Source organism: Brachionichthys hirsutus, unplaced genomic scaffold (genome assembly GCF_040956055.1).
Source record: "Brachionichthys hirsutus isolate HB-005 unplaced genomic scaffold, CSIRO-AGI_Bhir_v1 contig_202, whole genome shotgun sequence".
NCBI lineage: Eukaryota > Metazoa > Chordata > Actinopteri > Lophiiformes > Brachionichthyidae > Brachionichthys > Brachionichthys hirsutus.
In genome coordinates, this window is record NW_027180319.1 from 352275 (window position 1) to 373400 (window position 21126).

The following is a 21126-nucleotide window of genomic DNA, read 5'->3' on the forward strand; positions in this document are numbered from 1 at the left end:
GCAGACTCTTCTGTTCAAACACATGTAAACTGTCTATCTCATCTGGAACCAGCGGGCGTCCCTCAGCATGTTTATTCATGACACGACTCGCACTTTGGCATATCAAGTGGTTGCCGGAGAAAGAGTTGCAGAGTACTGCAGATTTGCACACTGACAAAATGTCAGAGACAGACAGACAGACACAGAGGAATAAAAAAAAAAATCAAAAAATCGACTATTCTTTTTTTTTTACAATGCTTGGAATTGTAATATGAAGTGAACACTAAAGATTTTATACTTAATATGTGCAGCGGTGATGAATACAAATCAGCTCATCCAGGTGACAGCTGGAGCATTACACATTTCAGAGAAATAAACATGATCTGTTGCTGTTGCTGATAAAAGGAAATCTAAAGGCTTTGAATTCTTGTCTTAAGTTGCCCAAGGAGGGCAGACCAGGACACAGATCATACAGACAAGGAGAAAGAACACTTGAGGCCCACAGTGGAATTCCACCCTCTTACTCAATGTGGTTCCTGTGTTTGAACATAAAGATCTGCGGAAATAGCTCGACTTCGACAATGCTAATGGGGTCTAATATCATATTGGCCAGTGAGTGTTGATTGTGCCTTGATACATAATTCAATCTAAAAGTGAAAAAAAAATACTATTTCGTGCCACCTGAGTTCTTATCAGGCTGTTTTTCTTGTTTTCTTATTTGGCTAACTTTGGCCATTGAAGAAAGATGGATATTCACTTGAGGATGAAATAACTTCATATATATATATATATATATATATATTATATGTGTGTGTGAGAGAGAGAGCGAGAGAGCATGAAAGATTAAGAGGGAGAGGAGGGCAGCTGACTTTGATTCACTCCTGTTGTTTTGCTGTTGAAGGATTCACAATATGTCACAATCTCATCTAAGAGTCCTCAAACAAATCTGTACAACATGCAGTTTGTAGTGTATAAAATACAAATGCACAGACAAAACAAAATGCACTAATAGACACACACACACTCGACAGCATATCTTAAATGACTTTGAAATGATTTATAAGAAACTCAACAATTAATGGATGATAAATCTTGAAAATATTTTTACGAAGGCAGACTGGCAGTGGTACTCTGCTCCAGAGAAGATGAAGAAAGAGAAGTATAGTCATCAGACATCATCGTTATTCACAGCTCTTGAGGTAATTGGGGCTTAATCACGCCATCATACAGCTTTAATGCCAGATCAAGATACCTTTATCGGTTGTAGGCCTATACTTCCACGCAGCAGTAAAGTTGCACCGACTGTCAAGGTCCATGTCATTAGACTCCAAACTTCCTGGTCTGCTGCAGGTCCATGTATTAGAGGGCCTAAATAAAGAGAATAGAACATTTGTCATAAAATTTAAAATCATCTGTCAGATTAGGGCACGTTGAGTTGCCAGTCACCATGCATGTTTTATTTGTGCACAATATGAACAACATAAATGAACTGCAGGATGTCACTCATGAAGCATCAGCTTGAGTGCAGCTGCTCTTGGTCTTAATCTTTCTTTTCGGCAGTCTAAATTATTTGGTGTTGGAGTGTGCTGTCTTTTACCCTCATCTTTAAACATTTGTCTTTACTGTTTGATCATTTAGTCCTCGGTCTGTTTTGAATGCCTCTCAATTTTCTAACCTGAGTTACCCTCTCCTCTTTACCATCATCACTCGAGTGGAACTGCAGGCACAGAAAAGCTCCTATAGGGGAGGAAACATCCCACTGACCAGGCTGACTCGCTGTTTTATGAGCAGCGTCAAGGTTTCCCTACATTCACCACAGTTCAGAGCCTTTTGCATGAGCTTTTCATGACATTCGCTTAGTTTTAAATTTCAACAGATTTTCAAATTTGCACAAAAACACTGATGAAATGTTGATGTAGAGGCAGCATTTGAATGAAAATGATCAGAATCTGAATATCAGTCCTGCTTATTATGTTGGGTTACTCTTCACATAATCACTCACACTCCCATAGAACAGCCACTGGGCTCAGTATCTTGCCCAAGGGCACGTTGACATGTGCACCAACCGTCTGATAAATGGACAACTCCTGCACCTCCGCCTCCACCTGCCAAGAAGTGAATATGCCAACTTGAAATTTGGTGACCTTAACAGTAAACTGAATGTGTAGTATGGACAGGGCAACAGTGCCTAACATACAGTTACTGTGCAGAAGAAGTAGCTTGAGATTTTATTTTATTTTTTGTCAGATTATGCACCACGGTATGAACAAACCACCCTTTTTAAATGGCACAGGGCTTCCTGGGTGACCTTAAACTTGCAGTGTGATTGTGTATAACTCTATGAAAAAAATGACCCGACAAGCTTCTTGTCTTACGCATTCAAGGCTTATTAAATACAACATGCTTTTAATTTTATGACATTTTTTGACATTTAAAGAAAATTGGGCATACAATTACAGTTAGGGTGTAGCCTCCTTGTGACTGAGAAGTTGCACTCATCGTGTTTCTTTGAGTTCTTTGGCAGATCAGTCAATACAGAGGCATAAGCAAAAAATGTACAAAGCAAGAGAACCACATGGTGAGGTTGTCTAACGTGAGATTCTGAAACATTCAAAAAAGGATCCTTACCCTAACATGTATTAGATACATTGTAGATACTGCATACTTACATTGCCTTAACAAGCTTCTCCATTTAGGGACTTGTCAGCCTCCTACAAGACCAGTCAAAGTAGAATAAATTAGAAGAGGCTTAGTCATTGTTGGTGAAAAGTCCCAAGCCCCCTCCAAGTTTCCAGCACCCCTGCAGCAGTCCTCTGGTGACCCTGTGACTGACATGCCAACAAATGAGGGGCAGTACCTGGGAGCAGTAAAGCCAGGGATTGGATACAAACTGTCTATGTGCATTTCAATAGGACCTTGCCTTCCAGAGGAATTGGACTCACAGCAGTCCAAGGTTAATCTAGATGTCAACACCTGCTGAGTGTGCAGCAGATTGCTGTGGTGTGGCGTCCCCGTGTTCTCCTCCACTGTGAACACTTAATGTGGGAACTGATTCCACCCTCCAGGAAGTGTAGGTTGGAATTTCAGTGCTACCATGCATAACTGTTCCTCCGGGCACTTTTGCTGCTGAACTTCTTGCATGCTTGATTTCTTCTTATTTAGTTTAGCTGCACTTTCATCCTCATTTATATTCTCAAAAGCATGTGAAAATAAATTTCTTTTTAACATACTGAATTAATTATATTTGGAAAACAGGAACATTACCTGTGGTTTATTCTTTAATTTCTCACTGAAAATATATATAGAAAATTATGACAGGACAACTTATTGTTTTAAATAAGTTGTACATTTATTTAAAACATTAAAAAACTGTGCATTTAACAATGTACACTGTTATATTTCACAAATGATCTATTTGGAGTAGCTAACACATGTTACATAACTGATCAATCATCCCATGTTTATACAGTGTTAAGTAAAATCAAGAAACATTAAAATAATATAAAATAGGAGTTTTCCAGTTTTGGGCTGATATTTTAGATTTGTCTTAATTATATTAATTTTGCTGCACGATGGTAATGTTCCTTCCTACCTCCAAAAACACTAAACTTTGGTGAGTGTGTGTGTGTGATTATCTGTCTCTGTCTGGCCCAGTGATGAGCTGGCCACAAGTCCGAGGTGTACCCTGCCTTTCGCCCATAGCAAGCTGGGATAGGCTTCAGCAGACCCGTGACCTGCAATGCAGAAAATGAAGATCATCTCATCTATAAGAAAATGATGGATGGATGGATGGATGCTTCCTGAATGAATGCCATAAAAATGGGCTTCATTTCTTGAACATTATTCGGATTATCGACATTGAACCATTTCCTAAAGGAAAAGATCCAGTAAAGATATAACAGTACATTACTCAAGGAGCAAGCACATTTATTTATTTATTGTGAAACAGAAGGGTCGCATGGTCCCGTTGACTCCAGCAGTCACTACAGCCCAATCAAATCACAGAAAATGTTGACTTAAAACTTCTTTCGCACAGTTACTAACATTTAAATAGCTGTGATATCCCAAAGGAACCAACATTGCTGTTGTGGTCTTGCTTTGTGTTGGTTTCTCTCTCTCTCTCTTTTCTTCTCCCCGTTCTAGTTTACTCTCCCTGCAGGGTGTGGCAGGAGGCGTGGCTGGTTTTCATCCCTCCTCCTGAGATTCGGCAGACAAAGCACACCTGGTTACAATCTCAATCAATCACCTTTACATAGCCTGCTCTGTGCCAGATGATTCGGTTCTCTTTGGGTTTGCATGGCTGCCAGTATCAGCCACCAGAGTTTCTCCTTTGTGTGCTGGATTGTTTCTACCCATCTCTTTCCTCTTTACATGTACCCCTGCGCTTTCTGTTTAACTTTCTACAGTGAGCACTCTAAAGCTTCCACCCTGCGTCTGCCTCTGCCTTCGTTGTTTCAGAACTCAAATCAGCTGTCACAATTACTGTACAACATATAATATAATACATCAAATGTAGAATTGTTAGATAGTTGTACGTTATTGCTTTAAGGCAATGCAATGAATGAAAAATCACATTTATGTTACTATTTCTAGCAATTTCTTTTACAAAGCAATGCAAACAAAAATATTTAATGAAAAATCAGACTATTAAGCAACCCATGTGTCATCAGAATAGATTTCTCTTAACCTTTACCCATATCACAACATCAACATATGTCTAGAAAAAATGTGTTCCTACACACTTTTTGACGTTATTTCTCTGAATCTGAAAAATCTCAACATGTTAAATCACTACATTTCCTGCTCACTAGCATGTTCAAAATACTTTCCACTGATGAAACAGGAGTGACAACAAAAGATCAGGGAAGACTGCACATTAAAAAAACAACCAATATTTAAAAATATTTTGGATATCACTGGAGGAGTACTCAATTGGCTAAAGTAGTCTCACTTCAATTCTGCAATGATTTATCAACATATGTGTGAAATGAGCTTTTCAAATGTTACAACAATTACAGGCGGTGACTGAGGGCTGTTGACCAGGAGCTACATTTCTGTCCACTGCTACCAGAATAGGATGGTTGTGTGCATCCTCTCATACTCAGGTTTCCCACTGATAGAAAGTCACATTTGCTCGGACACAATAACCGCAATAACTGCATGCTTGCGATGGCTGTCATGGCTATCTTAAGTGCACCCCCCCCCCCCACCCCACCCCTGCCCCTGCCACACCACCACCACGCTCATGTCAAATCATTCTAGCACACCACTTCCTTCACAATTTGTCAAAATGCATTAATTTTCTCTGCAGATCAGCCTAATTAGAGGGAAGGCATGTGTTAAAAATACATCTTTATTGCTGTCATCATCAATATAGCACTTGTTATCTGGGTCACTGAGCACTGATTGGCTGCATGGTTAATGGGGTGGAATTTTTCCATTTTGTTCAGAGGCTTTCATGTTTCAATCGTATGCCCACAGGGAAACAATATGCATATTGGATAGTGTAAACAGTTAACAGGTCTCCTTTTGCTACAAACACATTGTAGAGAGAAAGGAAAGAGAAGCAGAAATAGAAAATCAGAAAGATAAAGGTTAGCCGGTCCTAAGGGGACTGAAGGCTCTATTCAATCAAAGTTGATAAGAAAGCCTTGCAGATTAGTCAAAGGCATTCTCCCGAGGAGGTGGAAAGACAGCCCTGGGTTCAGGTACTCAACAAAAACACTTTTTACAGTGAAAGAGCTCTGCAGAGTGCTTTGAAGCAGAACAGAAGATTATGATTTTCCAACTTATCATGGAAGGAACCATTTCTGTTTCAACAACAGTAAACACTTTGGTATTCAAGGTCGGTGCATGCACATTTGCAGGTAAGAAAACAATGAGGTCTTGGATTAGCCTCAGTGTAGCTTTTCTTTTTGTTTGCACCTTTTTCACAAAAATGGCACATTGCTGGAGTTTACAGATATGCCTCGGTGGTTATGTAATCGCCAGTGTTGGTTTTTCTGTCTGACTGCCTGTTAGCAACATAACTCAGAATGTTGAATGATTAATTTTTCAGGAAATGTTGGGAATGTTACCAGGAAATTTCGGTAACATTGCAGTCAATGGAGCTTCAAAATCTATTCCTCAATATCTCGGTTGATTATTGACCGATGTTAATGGAATTTGACAGTCGTGTAGGGTGGGCGCCTCTATCTCACCACCAAATTTCATCTGGATCGGATCCAGAATGATGTTAGGAAAAAATATTTTTTTTTATTAAAACCCCATTTGCGGATTAAAAATAAACAAACTCCAATTCACTTCATGGTTGGTGTATAAAGATACCAAGAACAATTTAAAACCTTTTGATGATGATCCACATCACCATATAGATGGAGAGATGAGGGGAATGAGCTTCTTAGCGGAGGTATCCGCTCTCTGAGTGCTTTTCTATTTATTTATTTTTTATTAAATTTTAAAGGTGACATAGAAACAATCATCGTTTTGCTGTGTCTTTTATCTTTGGCAAAACCATGTGTGAAACTTTGGAACTGCAGTTCTCATAATTTCGATATTTATGGGTTTTATTTATGAAAGTACCTGTAGGACCAACTTATCCAGAAACTAGGCGAAGAGGTGGAGGATCGTGAATGAAAAACAACGATGCTGTTGACTGATTGATTAAACCGCGAATACATGAATACATTATGCTTTGTTTCTTTGTTTGTTTTTTCTCTTGTATGATTTGGAGTTTTGGCGCAATTATCTTCCTTGAGATTAGCTAGTCTTGTACTGAACATTTTAAACAGGCATTACCATGGATATACTATATGTACTGTTCCAGTGTGGCTACAGTTACACTTTCTGGCAATTGTGTAATTCTAAAAGACATATAGTTTGAATATGTGAAATCACATTTTATCCTCTCTGTGTGCATTTCTCAAGATGATGCTGCAAAACTGTAGATAGACCGCAAGGATGGACACATGAGACACTACAGACCAACCCACAACTATTGACACACACACACACACACACACACACTCACAAACAATACAGATGTAGATCAATAAACACTTAAGGTATCAGCAACATGACACAGTACTTAGTGACCTCAAATGTCTTGGCGCTGCCTGTGTCTCCTTCTTCCCTTCTTAATGGGACCATTTAGAGCTAATATGTGGGTAAATGCCGATGATGCACACAGCAATGATAAACCATCACCACCTTCACCGTTTGTTTACGTGCAATGTCAGTCTGTGAAGTTACTTTTCAGTGATGCATCATCTCTGGATTAAATTGAAGATCAACACACCAGGAATATGCTAATATTTATTTGATCTTAATTATGTGCATGTTGTGTCAAGATGATGTTATTCAATATGAAATTACTCGGTTGCTGTTTTGCAAATGATAAATATACATTTGAGTAATAGAATGAAAGAGTGTTCTGGTTCAAATTCTGCTGCCACATATTCAAATCGCATTTCAGTATGAACCAAATTCTCACAGCACATGCTTATCTGGGTAAAGTGTCTTGCAGCATGCAAACAATAACACAAACAAGTATGCTTTTTATTGTTTGCCATGGGGGTAAGGAGTATAGGAATGGGTTCTTTCCATCTGCCTGTGTCTGGGTAAGTGTGTGTCTTACTTCAGAATGAATAAGTTTTACTTTAGAGATAGGCAAGTTAAATTTTATGAAGCGCTTTAATATGCACGGCAGCAGAATGAGTTTGAAAATGGCTGCCAAAGAACTGTATTCACAAATGGCAAACTGAATAGGTTTTCCCGAAAGCCATTAAAGATAGGAGCATGGCATTTATTATATGTTGCAGTAGATTGAGTTTGAAAATTACTTCAAAAAAGTAATCTTACTGGGCTTCCAGCCCTTGATTATGACTCATTTCTGATTATTATTTCACTTGATTCATAAATGTTTGTATCCAGACATGAAAACAGGAATCACCTTGAGGGGAATGTTGATCATTATAACTTGTTCTCTGATGGCTGCTCTGTCCTGGTGGGTAGTCTTAGAGCTGTGAAACATGGTCAGAACAATCAATGTCTCTTCCCTTGAGTAGAACGGTGGACAGAAAGTTTCAATCTCATTTTCATCAAAACAACCATGCACTCTTCATTCCTCTCTTCTCTGCTTCAGCATTTTTACTTTTCCAACTTCCTACTCTAATTTGGTGTTTCGACCTTTCAACCTTCTCTCCGAGGTATTCTGTTTTCGGGGTGTGTCTCCCGGCGGAATTCACACACCTAAACCGGTGCAGGCTGCTGCAGTCGGTTATGCGCCATAAATCATTCCACACATCTTGCTGTTCGTTATTCTACATCAGACCTTTAGCGAAAATATGACTTTGCAAAATATTGATTTGATTTTTTATTTGATTTTTTAAGAAAAGGTAAAGGCTCATTTGCTGCCATTATGACACATAGACCAGGAAATGCATTCAAAAAATGTGACTCGTGCATTATTTCTATTGTCCCTGCCACTAAATGTTTGTTGATGGCCTCAGATGGTTAACAGTTTGCTCCTTGTCTCAATGCACACATTGGACGGGTTACTCCATTTGGCAGCATCTGTCACTGCTTGATGGTATGATGCACAGTCATCATGTTGTTTAGAGCCTCAAACTGTGTCTGGACAATCCTGGCCATTATATGATTGATTCTTTGCCACATTCACTCCCATTTTACAAACTAACATGAATTAATATTGATAATTTAAATTGATCCTTCTGATCCGTTGTAATTACAAACTATACACTTATGTCCTTAGGGGCAAGAATTCATTAGACGCATTCCTGTAGTAAACTAAATTATCATATGGTAAAAAGACTTTTCCAAGTCTCTGTATGCTGAAAGGTCTGATTCTAGAATTGCCCCTGGATGCTGGTGCTGCAGCTTCATGGACATTTGCACTGAAAGTAGTCACTAAAGTTCAGCGTTTATTTAGAAAGAAATGTGTAATTGTTGCTGAAGATTCCTGAATTCATATTATTTTTTGGCCTCTTGAAATATATTCTGTTCTTGTGAAAGTGACTGGCTTGCAGATTGATTTATGCACTTGTTTGCGTGTTCAGGGCAGGGTACTTTCAAATTAGTAAGAGTTCTCATGTACACAGAAACTAAAAATACTGGCACTGGGGAATACCCACCTGTTTCATGCACTGAATATATGTACAAACATTGCCCCAACCCATTTGTGCAAGATATTTACCTATATCTTTAATGATCCTATTGCATTTTAAAATATATATTTTAAAGTGCCCCATTCTTTACTACCTTCTCATTAATTAGTATTAAAGTTCAGCATCTTACAGAGTGAACTAATTCATGTAAAATACTTATTAAAATAATCAACATGAGAGTACTTTTATGACCGTGTACTTCATCTCATCTGCTACTCTTTGGGGAAATATATATCCTAAATCTGTTCACATTTTGTTCAGCGTGGCTTATGAAAAGTCATTGCATGAGTTCCCGTTATGCAGACATAACAGCCCAGATAATTTAAAGGCTGAAGCTGTACAGGCCATATTCATCATGTGCTGATTTTAGTATTATGGCTATGTTTTACTTGACCAACTACAATAAACAATGAAAGAAAACACAAAGATGTGCAGACATATATTGTTGTGCCACAGACAAACAAATCAGTTTTTTTGTTATACTCAAATAGTGAGATACATTTTTGAGTATTATGAAAAGCGGTGCGACTGAAGTAGAAAGACAGTAAATCTGTAGCTTGTGATGAGACCCAATCTCTGACCTGAGAGACAAAACGTGCTTGTAATCATTTCAGGAGTAGAGAGATTTAGATGACAACAAGATTTTGTCAAATTTACACATCTTTATAAGACAGGACAAAATGGAAAAGAAGATCTGATTGATTGAAGACATTTTCTTAAGAGTCACATTAATACAAAGATCTATCATGGACTACCAGTATTGTATATACTGTAGTTGTTATACCACATTTTTATATTCTGCAACATGTGTACATGGTAATATGTCTACTTTGCTTCAAAAGTTCTTCAGTTAGTTCATCCAAGAAAATAAAAAAAATATTTTTTTAAACAATATTCAACTCACCATGAAAGGATTACAATACCCTGCAAATGCTCACGGTCTGTGTCATCATCTCTTTCAAGCGTTTATCTTCACCACATGAACGCAACGCTTTTGTTGATTTTCAATCTGCCTGTAATGTAAAATATTTGAAATAAGGGAATGCTCATTAATTATTTGCACAGTCCCAAGACGGAGATACCACTTCCATACTGCAAATATTCTCATTGAGACAGGAAAGTGGAGATCCCGAGAGTCCCAATCCAAAGACTCTGTATCCTTACACTACACAAAATTATATTGTTGCCTGAGGTTTATCATTCGGTCTGGGAGAAATGTTCAGGTTCCTCTGTCAAAATGATTTCAATTTATAAACTGATCACTTCATTCTCTGAAAGTAATATTGTTTGGCTTTATTTTTTTATTTAGTTTTTGCTGCTTTTGGGCAGGGGGGGAAAGTGTTTCCTGTCAAATTTTGGAACATAATCTCCATTGTGTTTTCCATCTGATGAAATATTCTGCAATCATCAAAAATATAGAACACACAATACCACACAATTAGCGGATCCACTGGAATGATTATTACTACTTTTGATATACTGTCCATAAATTAACACAAGTGTCCACCTGCCTCATTATCTCCTCTTAATGTGACAGAGGAGGCTTTCGTCAAAGCAAGAGACAGATGTAAAATCTCTACTTTGTTAAACATGCAAAGGCCAAGAGTGCAAGGAAGAAAACAGTGACTGCGTGTCATGTACATTTGTTAAAAAAAAGAATTATAAAATGCTTTTGATGTTATAAACGAAGTGCACGGGAAGAAACCACCATGGCAGGTTTTATTTCTCTTGGCTGAGGACACATTATTGTCATTAAAAGCCAGTCCGTAGCTTTTAGGGGCTCTACTGGAAAAAATAATTTAAGAATTACAGATTACCACAAAACTAGATTGTGCATGTGTATGACCTTGGTGGAGGCATGCACTCTTCCGAGTGTCATACGACTAATTCTCCCATGAATGTACATGCAATGAGGAAAGAGATGCACCTTGCAGATGCGAAAACAACATGCAACCTGCAGCTCCGTCCTGCATTGCTTTAATACATGCAGCATATACATGTGAAAAATATGTGTAAAATAAAATCTGGCCAAACTTGTGAAACTCACCACTTGCAGTCAAGTAAGGCTTTGTTCCATGGCGGGAATTTTGAATGTTTAAATCTCAGTATGATTTGTAATGATGTTTAAACATGTTAATTTGTGAATTCTAGAGGATCTGGACAAAAGCAGGCCAGCTATTTAAAAAAGTTTTCAATCTCAATTCCAAGCGATGCAGCAAAACACCATCACAGTAAGTGTATTCCTCAAAATGTCTGACTATTTATTTGAATTAGAAATTTTCTTAGGCTGTGTGCAATCACACGCCTGCAACTATCAAATTATTTATGCTTTTAGTTACAAAAATGTTTTCTTGAGAGTGGAAAAGCAGTTTCAAAAAGCCTGAAAATGACAGATCACTTTCTCATAGAGTGAGTATATGTTTTAAAGTGTGGTGTTAGATATTACTTAGAAATTCATTAATACTGCCATAAAAAGCAAAGAAACTGGAAAGTGAATCCAGTTTCACCACTCTGGCTTGTGTCGATGGCTCCGAGTTGTCACCCATTCTTTAGCATCTCTTTCATTCAGCGTCAGCAGACTTTGTATACCAGATTCACTGTCATTCACTTTCACAATATTAGACAACGTCCCAGCACTGGCGCAAGTCATTCCAGAAATCTCCTCAAGTTTAGGATGACAACAAATAGCAAAGCTTTATACTTTAGCCACCCATATCACAGTCAGATAAGGAACTAAAATAACACCAGAAAAAAATAAGTTAACATAACATAATTTTGACACATATAATTTTACAATATGTACATTGTTTTTTAAGTTAAAATATATTTGTCAGTTGTCTGATTGAGTAGGTCCTCTACAGAGTGCTCGCTCTTTTCGACCATCCAGTGTAAATCCACAGAAGAGTTCCCAGTGAAACCTCAGCGCCAGTCAATTACAGTGCAAGTAAGGCTACCATCATTAAGTCTCCATTTTCAAGATGTCAGTCCGCTTTACTTCCCATTTCATCTCCATTCTTGTTTTAGGTTTTTTTTTGTTTTTGCAGTTTTTCAAGGGGAAAAAAGGTATTCTTCTTCAAACCTGTACATCTCATACACAAGTAAACAAAATGTAAAAGTGCATTTTTTGAATATGTTTAATCCACTATATCCAAAAGTGTTGCAGGCACTTAAGTCCTTTCCAAATATTGTTGTAGGTGTTTTTCGACAGTTGAGCAGGTTGGTTTGGTTATTCCTGGATTCTTGTGGGTTATTCTGTCTGTCTTGATCCGTCTGCCTGGAGAGGAACGGGGTTGCTGCTAGCCCAGGATGTCCAGGTAGACCGGAGTGGCTTTTCCCATGGCGAAGAGGACCTTCTGAATGTCCTTAATGTTCAGTCGCTGCTGCGGTTCCCGCTGCCAACAGCCAAGCATGATGTCATAGACTTCTTTAGGACAAATCCGTGGCCTCTCTAGAACCCGGCCCTGGGTTATGCACTCAATAACCTGCAGAGGAAAGAGGGCAGTGGAGTGAGACAGACGATTTTCACTGACTGATTGCTTTGCTGTGTTACTAATGAGAAACTGCCAACATTGAGCAGACTGTCCCTTTGAGCTTTGAGCCAATGGAACTGAGATGAAAGAAGTAAACAATATGTATTCAGTCTTAATTTTGTCCAATATTAAAGGGAAACAAGATTTTTTATTGTTTTGTACCAAACCACAAACTTTAATAATCCCTAATATTTGTGTGTGTGCGTGCCTTTGTGCTGAATGTGTTTCTTTGTTGGACTTGTGAGCGGATTAGCCAGAAGACTCTTTACTGTTTACGTTTACGTTATGTATTTCTTCCCCTTAGCATTCCCTCGACATGCAATTATTTTAAACTTCAAACATAGGTACTGATACAGTTCAGTGTTTGTTCTCTTCTTATGCTTTTCAGTGTTAAAGGAAATTAAAAAATGCCCAGGCAGCTGAAAAGAAAAGTATGTAAGACGCCTTACAGTGTCACATAATTTCATGCTTTGCAAAATACAGCAAAACAGCACAGATGCTTTGCATCTGATTATTTAATACTATCCGAAGCCCTTTTTTTTCTCTTAAGAGAATAAATGTAAAACCTCATCTCTGTTTAAACATGATTCTACTGACATTTATTACTATAAACAACAGTAAACTACTGGATTCAAGCAAAATATTATAACAAAAACAGGGAGATCCTGTTCTATTATCCTTCCTGTTGCATATGTATACCCAATTAACACAGTTTTTTCTCTCTCTCTCTCATTATTTTCTCATGTACAACAGGATGAAAAGTCTAGCGGGCAGAGTGTCCTGAGACCGAGCTGCTGGAGCATCATCTCCTGCATAAATCATACATTGGAACCTCTTTGCATAATTTCCCAGATCAGAATGATTGCAGACAAACAATTGTGTATAGGCTGCAGTGGTCATGGCAACAGTGCCCAGCCAAACACAAGACAATTTCAGAGATGCTGACAGTAATCAGGATTTTCCAGCTATAATGCTGGCTATGGTGGTGTGCAGCAAATAAAAACTCCACAACTGATCCCAAACTTTTGAACGGTAGTGTATATATGTTTTTCCCATCAGTAATCTTGTAGCTTTACTAGATTGAAGTACATTATTTATCAAGGAAAAATGACCAAAACATTTCAAGCAGAAATTTAAAACCAGTGATTCTCCCAGTGAGATGTGGACAGTGAGGGAGGCCCAAGGAACCAGGGAGAAACATTTTTCCTGTCCAAAGAGAATTAACATCACCAACACAAGGGCGACATATTGTGAGATATCTGTACATGTGATCCTGATGAAAGAAAAAATAATTATTGGGTGAAAATTCCCTGTGATTCCTGATTTCAGAGTATATTACTTGGATTCAAACTAAGTGAAGGCGCAATAAAAATCAAAGTGGTTGCTTGTATTCAATAAAAATTAGTCAACCGAGCGCTATCGTTCCAACACTGATTAGAGGGTTTGTGACAAATGTAGCACCAGTCCTCCAACCTAACACGCAATTCATTAGCAGCGGGAGTTTCAGCTGCAGGGAGGTGTAGCAGGCAGGATGAGGATCAGCTGCTACCAAGAAAGCAGGAGGGGCAATGCTGAATAGAGACAGACAGAGTCCATCCCTCTGACAGCTATAGTCTCATCCAAAGCAATGCTAAGCCCCCATTCCATCAAGCGTCTTGAGCTTAATACGCATTTACCCCAAATGTCCCCTGATGCTCTGTTTGGCATCTTTGAGAGGGTTAGTAATTTTGATTAAACACATTTGTGTACTGCTGCTCAGTTTCCTCTGGGATCGCTTGTGCACCTGCACAATGTTTGGCAGTTTTGAATAAATACGACATAAAACATTCAAATACTTACAGATCATGCAGTGTTTTATGTGGAGTCCTTCAAAAACCTTTATCAACAAGATACATTAAAATGAGGAAATCCTAATTTGATGGCTCCTATTTAATCTGATCAGGTTATTCTTTCACTTTACAAAAGGAATTTGATCGACTCAAGACAGAGCTTCCGATAAAAAAACACACATCATGGGTATTATGTAATACAGCACCACATAAATTTATCACCTCGATGAGTCTCAGAATAAATGCCTGAGGAAGAGAACAGATATGATAATGAGGTGGTAGATTAAGAGTCAAAATGACAGTCTTGATCTGCTATTAGAATGCTCATGGTTTCACTTTAGGGTAGAGGCAGAGCTATGATTTCATATTTGCTGTTTTTTTTTTCCTTTCTTTTTTTTCATTCATTTTCTTAAAGAAAGTAATTGTCTCGTCTTCATCCACTTGTCTGGATCCGGTGACCAGCTGACTCGGGTGACCTGACCAGGGTGTACCCAGCTTCTGCTGGACAAGTTACCAGTCTATCACAGGGCCTTTTTAAAAATGTGTTCAACAAAAATATCCTCCTTACCATGTGCAAACAATGAACAATAAGATTTCAGCATTTCCGATTACATAAACCAGAGAGGTAAATTAAATTACCCACAATTTGGTGGAGGTTCTTTTAAAGTGCTTTTTTTTTTTTTTTACCTCATTGTTACCCAGTTGAAACCAAGGCTGCTTTCCATAGGTAAAGATCTCCCATAAGATGACGCCAAAGCTCCAGACATCACTTTCCGTGGAGAATTTCCTGTACATTATACTCTCTGGGGGCATCCAGCGAATAGGGAGCATGGTATGTCCTCCAACCTGAAGGAAGACATGAAAAAACAGATCTTTATTCTAAAGGAAATGGCAAAAATGCAATTGGTTTTAAAGAAAATACAAAAAAGTTGGTAAACACTGCTGAGTGGATTTGATTACAAAGTTAATATGGTTTCTAATGTAAATGTGATTTAAATGCATTTCCTCTTCGTAAGGATAGCTGGGTTTCCATGAAGTAAAGTAAGGAAGAGGCAGTGGAGGGATCAGCTGCACAATATTTGATGTTTGAAGTCTCCCTGCCTATAAATCCTGTGAGACAAGCTATTAATCAATTAAGCAATCATCCATTAATCATCCTTGCTCACAGCTTCCATTAGTAGGCATTGTATTAAAATCTATTTCACATTCATGTCAGTGGCTGTGTTTTAATCATTGTGATGATGAGCTGGACAAGACTAACACAAGAACGAGCTGCAAGTTTCATCAGGATGCCATTGAAGCATTAATTACAATGATTATTGTGAAGCTCACGACTCAAATCACACTTTGCAATGCTCAGTCTTGTGACTCTGACCTGCCCAACCATCATTAGTCCATGTTCAAAAATATGCAGGCAAAGTTGTCTGGAATTTAAAGTACAGCCCCAGTGTGCAGCCACTATATATGCACATTTGTGGGAGATGTATTTTCCATCTTTTTGTCACATTTTGGACAGAGCTTTTTGAAGTTTTTTGAAGGAAACAATTGAAATAATTGTGTTCGTGATTTGCGGTCATATCAGCCAGCCAGATTCAATCCTCAAATATATTTGGTAAAAAAGTCTAATCCACTGACCAGAACAATCATATGTTTAACAACAATCGTGTGCGTACAGAATACATCTGTCAATTTCCTGCGACCACTGGATACAGGAGCCATTACACCCGGTGAGAGGCGGGGTTCACCTGCAAATCACAGTCACTTGTTTGCATCAGTTAGATTCTAAATAAGGCTGCTCTGTTTTTATCTCTACATGATCTTACAATGTACTGGATCCTTGGCTGTCATGCATGCATTCATGACATTGAATTAACTTTGGTCTTAAGGCCGAAACAAAATTAATACACAGTAATATGTATGCAATACTGAAATCATTATGAGAACATCCTTAATTACAATTATCCTCACATGCTTCCTCTGTACAAAACAATTACCGGTAGATGAATTCAGCCACAATAAGCTCTTCACTAAACTCCATTCACCAGCTCCAACATCTGTGTGTCCTCAGTTGTGAGCTCTCTTTGGTATGATAAAAAACAAAAAACAACTCAGTCCCGCCCTATTAATTATCTCCTGATTCTGTAGCATGCTCGTCACATTTTCCCTTTGAAAGTAAAACACAATGTCACCTTGATGGTGGTGATGAATCTTCTGAATGTAAAGAAACATGAGATTAGTCTATGGCAAAATGTTCCTTTATTTATTCATAGTGTTCTTTACCATGCACTCTTCATCAAATTTAGCTGCTGAGTATGAGGCCTCATGTTTGTTTGTCTTTATTTGTCCTTCATCGATAACCTCCTGGTCCTGAATGGGTTGCAAATGGCCTACATCCAGCCTTGAAGCATCAATCCTCTCAAAGTTCTGGATAACAAATAGCTATTTTCAAAGTGGTGATTTATAGAATCAGATTGCACAATTCCTCAAATATGTAAGCTTGTGAATGCATGAGAAATGTCTTTTTTCACGGATTGTACGAGAATAATAGACTAGTTCACAAAGACTGGGACATATTGGATTGTGCTATCACAAATCATCAAATGTTCTGTGAGATGTCTCAAGCATACTCCATTACTAGGATGATACAATCCTGAACAAACTGTTTTTATTCTGGTAAAAACATGTAACATACTCTTAAAACATCAGTAGTAGTTGAGTAGTTTTAAAAAACTACTGAAAGAATAAAATGAAATGTTCAATTCATAATCAATATCATGCACCATTGCCAGAGTTCCTTCCTTATCACAGGCTGCCAGTAGCCTCCGCTTTTCAGCCATATACCCTTAATGTGGTGTCCGTAAAGCAACTCATTCAAGGACATTTTGTGAAGGAAATGTTATCCTTTAATGATGACCGGTCCACTTAAGGAGCAGGTGATGCAACAGGCTCCCGAGGACAATGATTTAATGTAAGGTGTGATCTGTCTCAAAAGAGGTGCATTAAATAACTTCTATAGTACATGTTGTTATGATGCTCAGATAACTCGAGTCTTCCTTGACGTGTGCCATAAATGATAAATCAGGATGGCATAAATCACTTCCATAAATCAAACGTACTACAAGAATGTACACCATCTCACAAGAACATTAGAGTATGTGTGTCCTCGAGATATTAGAATCACAGTGTGCCTACGTTTCGGACCTTGAACCACTTTGCTTGGAGTTTTTTCAGGAAGTAGATAACTGATATATGGTTAATGCTGCGCAATCGCTGCACACATGGCCTGAAGATCAACAAGACCATTAGGGCAGGTTGCCCTCAATAGTAACTATATGCTGACTGATTCAAAATCACACCCCATTAACCTGGAGAATGTCCAACTCCTTCCTGGTCTTAGATGCGTCTCAGCAAAACAAATGAAGGGCAGAATTTCACTTCCATTTCTTTATCATGCACATTTTGTTTGGTCTATCTAAGCAAATACATCAATGTCATTGTCAGACAAACTGTTCCTTCTTCTTGAAAATATCTGTTTCCTTTGTTATCATACAAATAAAACTTTTTTGCTTTTACGTTTTTATATTGACACATTGTTTCCAAAAGTTTGAAAACTTTTTGCATTGCACAGACTTATTTTTCAGTTCCTTTCTCATCTTACATTTATACATATTTACACCTTAGAGCTGCCCAGCGCAACCACCGTCTTCTACTAATCTCACCAGGGGGTTATGTGCTCTGCTCAACCGTGTCTGGCTTTTAAGTGAGACGCAAAAGGCTTTTTGTCATTTTTCCCAGATCCTCCAGTCACAAGTCTGCTTCTGTTTATCTTGCCCATGGGCATCCGAGGTATTAGCAGAATGTCAAAGACAGACATGTTCTTCACTCTTTAACTCACTGTCTGGCTATATCCCAGACTCCACAAAGATTATTCACTAACCCCTGGAAGACAATCAATGTATTCATAGTACCACAAAGAAAATAGCATTTAAGGTGAACATACATTTTAGAGTTGTTATAAATAAGGTGGTACTTCTCTATATATTGAGTCATTTCATTTTCATGCATTTTCATACTTAGGCTTCAACTGCAACCACATGGCCAAATGAAGGCCACCTTTCACTCTACCTGCTCTCATTAGACATGCCTCATTTCAGTTTTGTATACCGCATTTTATAATATTGATGCACCTACTAGTCACCCCATTTATTTAACCTCCGGGCTAAGAGTGAGGTGAAGGCATCTACAAGGGGTTGTATACCAATCTGTGCCCCTGTGGAGTTTTAGAAAGATTAAACAAAATTAATTAAGATCCTGTTAGTCTAAATGAGTTATCTGAGGTCCACCTAGGCCATTGCATGCAAGGCTAAACCTCATCAGATGCATGCTAATGATTAAACCGCTACTGCTGTGGCGAGGGCCATTAAAATTGGCTGACTCTGCTTCCCAAATGATTGTATTCCATCTCCTTGGGTTTTTGAGACAACACCATGGCAATTAGCTTGGAACATAGGGGAAAAGGGAAAAAAATCCAGAACACATAATAAAAATGAAATAATTGCCCCTGTAATTACCCTCATCTTTCTCACTCAATGTCACATCGAGAAGCTGGCAACATTTTGTGGGGAGTGAGGAATGAGTCTGGAGCTTTTTGTTGTTGTTGCTGTCTAAACTGGATTAGTGCTCTGCCTGTCCCACTGTGGCAGGGGAGTGATTGGATTAATGGCATAGAGAGCATAGAAGCATAGCAGGGGGATAGATTACTAGCCCAGTTGGGGTCTTCGGAGGGCACTCTATGCCATGCGGGGAGTCATGGGAGGCCCCAGACATCTTAAAGGGCCCTGATAAGCATCTATACAGTCTCTCCCTCTCTCTGCGCTGCTATCTGTGGTCTCCCACCTGATACAGCAGTGAACACAAGTTCACATTTAGAGGCTGTGATGCCCATTAGGTGTCTACCTGCTGCGCTGCTGCCAAGTGGAGATAAAGTGGTGTCCATTCTGGCTGCTGGGTGGTTAAAGCTTCTGAAGAGATTAAAGAAAAAACACACACACACAAAAACACAAACACCCACTGCACTATTTTTTATCATGCAATTTTACATTTGCATTTTCAGTGTTTATCTCTATAGACTAACTTGTGCAATGCAATATGTAGACAGGTAATTTCTTTGTGTCGCTGCTGAAGTGTCTTTCAGCACACCGTCTATGAAATGATTATTGCAGCCTTGTGATGCTGTTCACACACGTATCCTCTGTAGCAGTGTGCACTGGAGAGCTGCTACATGACTCACATTTGGGGTAAAATAAATAGCAAGACAAAAATAACACAATACATTTCTAATAGTTTTTTTCTGGTTTGATGTTTTCCTTGGTCACCGGTACAAAACACAATATACAGCTAAAGCCAGAGTTTACGTTAGATAATAATGGTGCCACTCCATCTGTCCTAGAAGATTTGTCCCAGACAAATGGACATATTCACCATATACAACCAGAGCCCCTCATTGTATGCTACCACAAGCAAGTGACACGGGTGTGTGTGTGCGTGCGTGCGTGCGTGCATATCTTTGTTCAGTTCAGTCACTGACTGAACTCACTCCGACAGTAGTTATTTCCCAAGAGTCTATTCCTTTTCTCATCTATTCTCTGTATGTTCATGGACACTTTGCCTCTGGTCAGCAGGCGATTACAGTCCATTACATCACAGCTCACTGCTGCTGACAGGTTGAGAAACAGGAGTGAAGATAAAACCACATTTTCAACCAAGAAGTATAAGAAAGCAAGTTACTGCTCTTGCTGGTAGGCAGTTCTAGATCAGAGCAGAATGTGGTTGTGTATACACGCTCCACAAAGCAACAACTTACGCTCAACTTGACTACTTTCAAATATCTTGAATACAATGTGTGTATAATTGGGGTTGCACAGTTGAGCAGAAAGAAATAACCCAGTGTGAATGCAGCTTAATAGCATTGGGTTCAATTATGATATTAAAACAATTAGCTAATGATCATTTCAGGTCTCCAGACTCTACTTTCAGGTCTTAGCAAGTGCTCGGGTGGAATCAGTCTTCTCATCTAAATTGCAACAGGAAAGCATCAGGTCTTACATAAACATGAACAAACTCTAAATAATGCAGGATACTTTATTTCTTGGGCCAGATCTCTTCTGTGGTCAACAGTGGCATCTCTTAAATTATGTGAGACATAAACAACTAAGAAAAAAACATAAATCCCAAGAAAAGAGGGGGAACAGGGTACCTCATCCATTCATGCATTTTCTTCTGCTTTTCCGCTTTGCTAGTCACGGGAGTTCCTGGAGCCTATCCCAGCCTGCTATGGGTGAGAGGCGGGGTGCACCCTGAATGAGTCGCCAGCGCATCACGGGCCACACAGAGACAGACAACCACTCGCGTACACACTCATACTCTACGGACAATTTGGAGTAACAAATTCACCTAAATATTCACGCAGTGATGATAAATATGGGCTGCCTACTCATTAGCACTAAACTGCCAAAGGCTTCGACGAGCTTGTGCTTGTTAAATAATGGAGCTGAGGATTGTGTATTTGATCCATAAAACAGCAAAGACCAAGTGACTATTTTT

At 38.7% G+C, this 21126-nt stretch overlaps 1 protein-coding gene across 1 annotated transcript in view; it reads right to left on the minus strand.

Annotated features, from left to right (window-relative positions):
• Positions 1–12460: 12460 nt before the first annotated feature.
• The window catches only part of LOC137912617 (NT-3 growth factor receptor-like), a 111163-nt gene continuing 102497 nt past the window's right edge, over positions 12461–21126 (minus strand). The window contains exons 15-16 of the mRNA XM_068756755.1: positions 15211–15369; positions 12461–12646 (exon numbers count right to left, since the gene is read on the minus strand). Of these exons, the coding sequence (XP_068612856.1) occupies positions 12461–12646; positions 15211–15369 (345 nt within the window). The remainder of the gene's footprint in view (positions 12647–15210; positions 15370–21126) is intronic.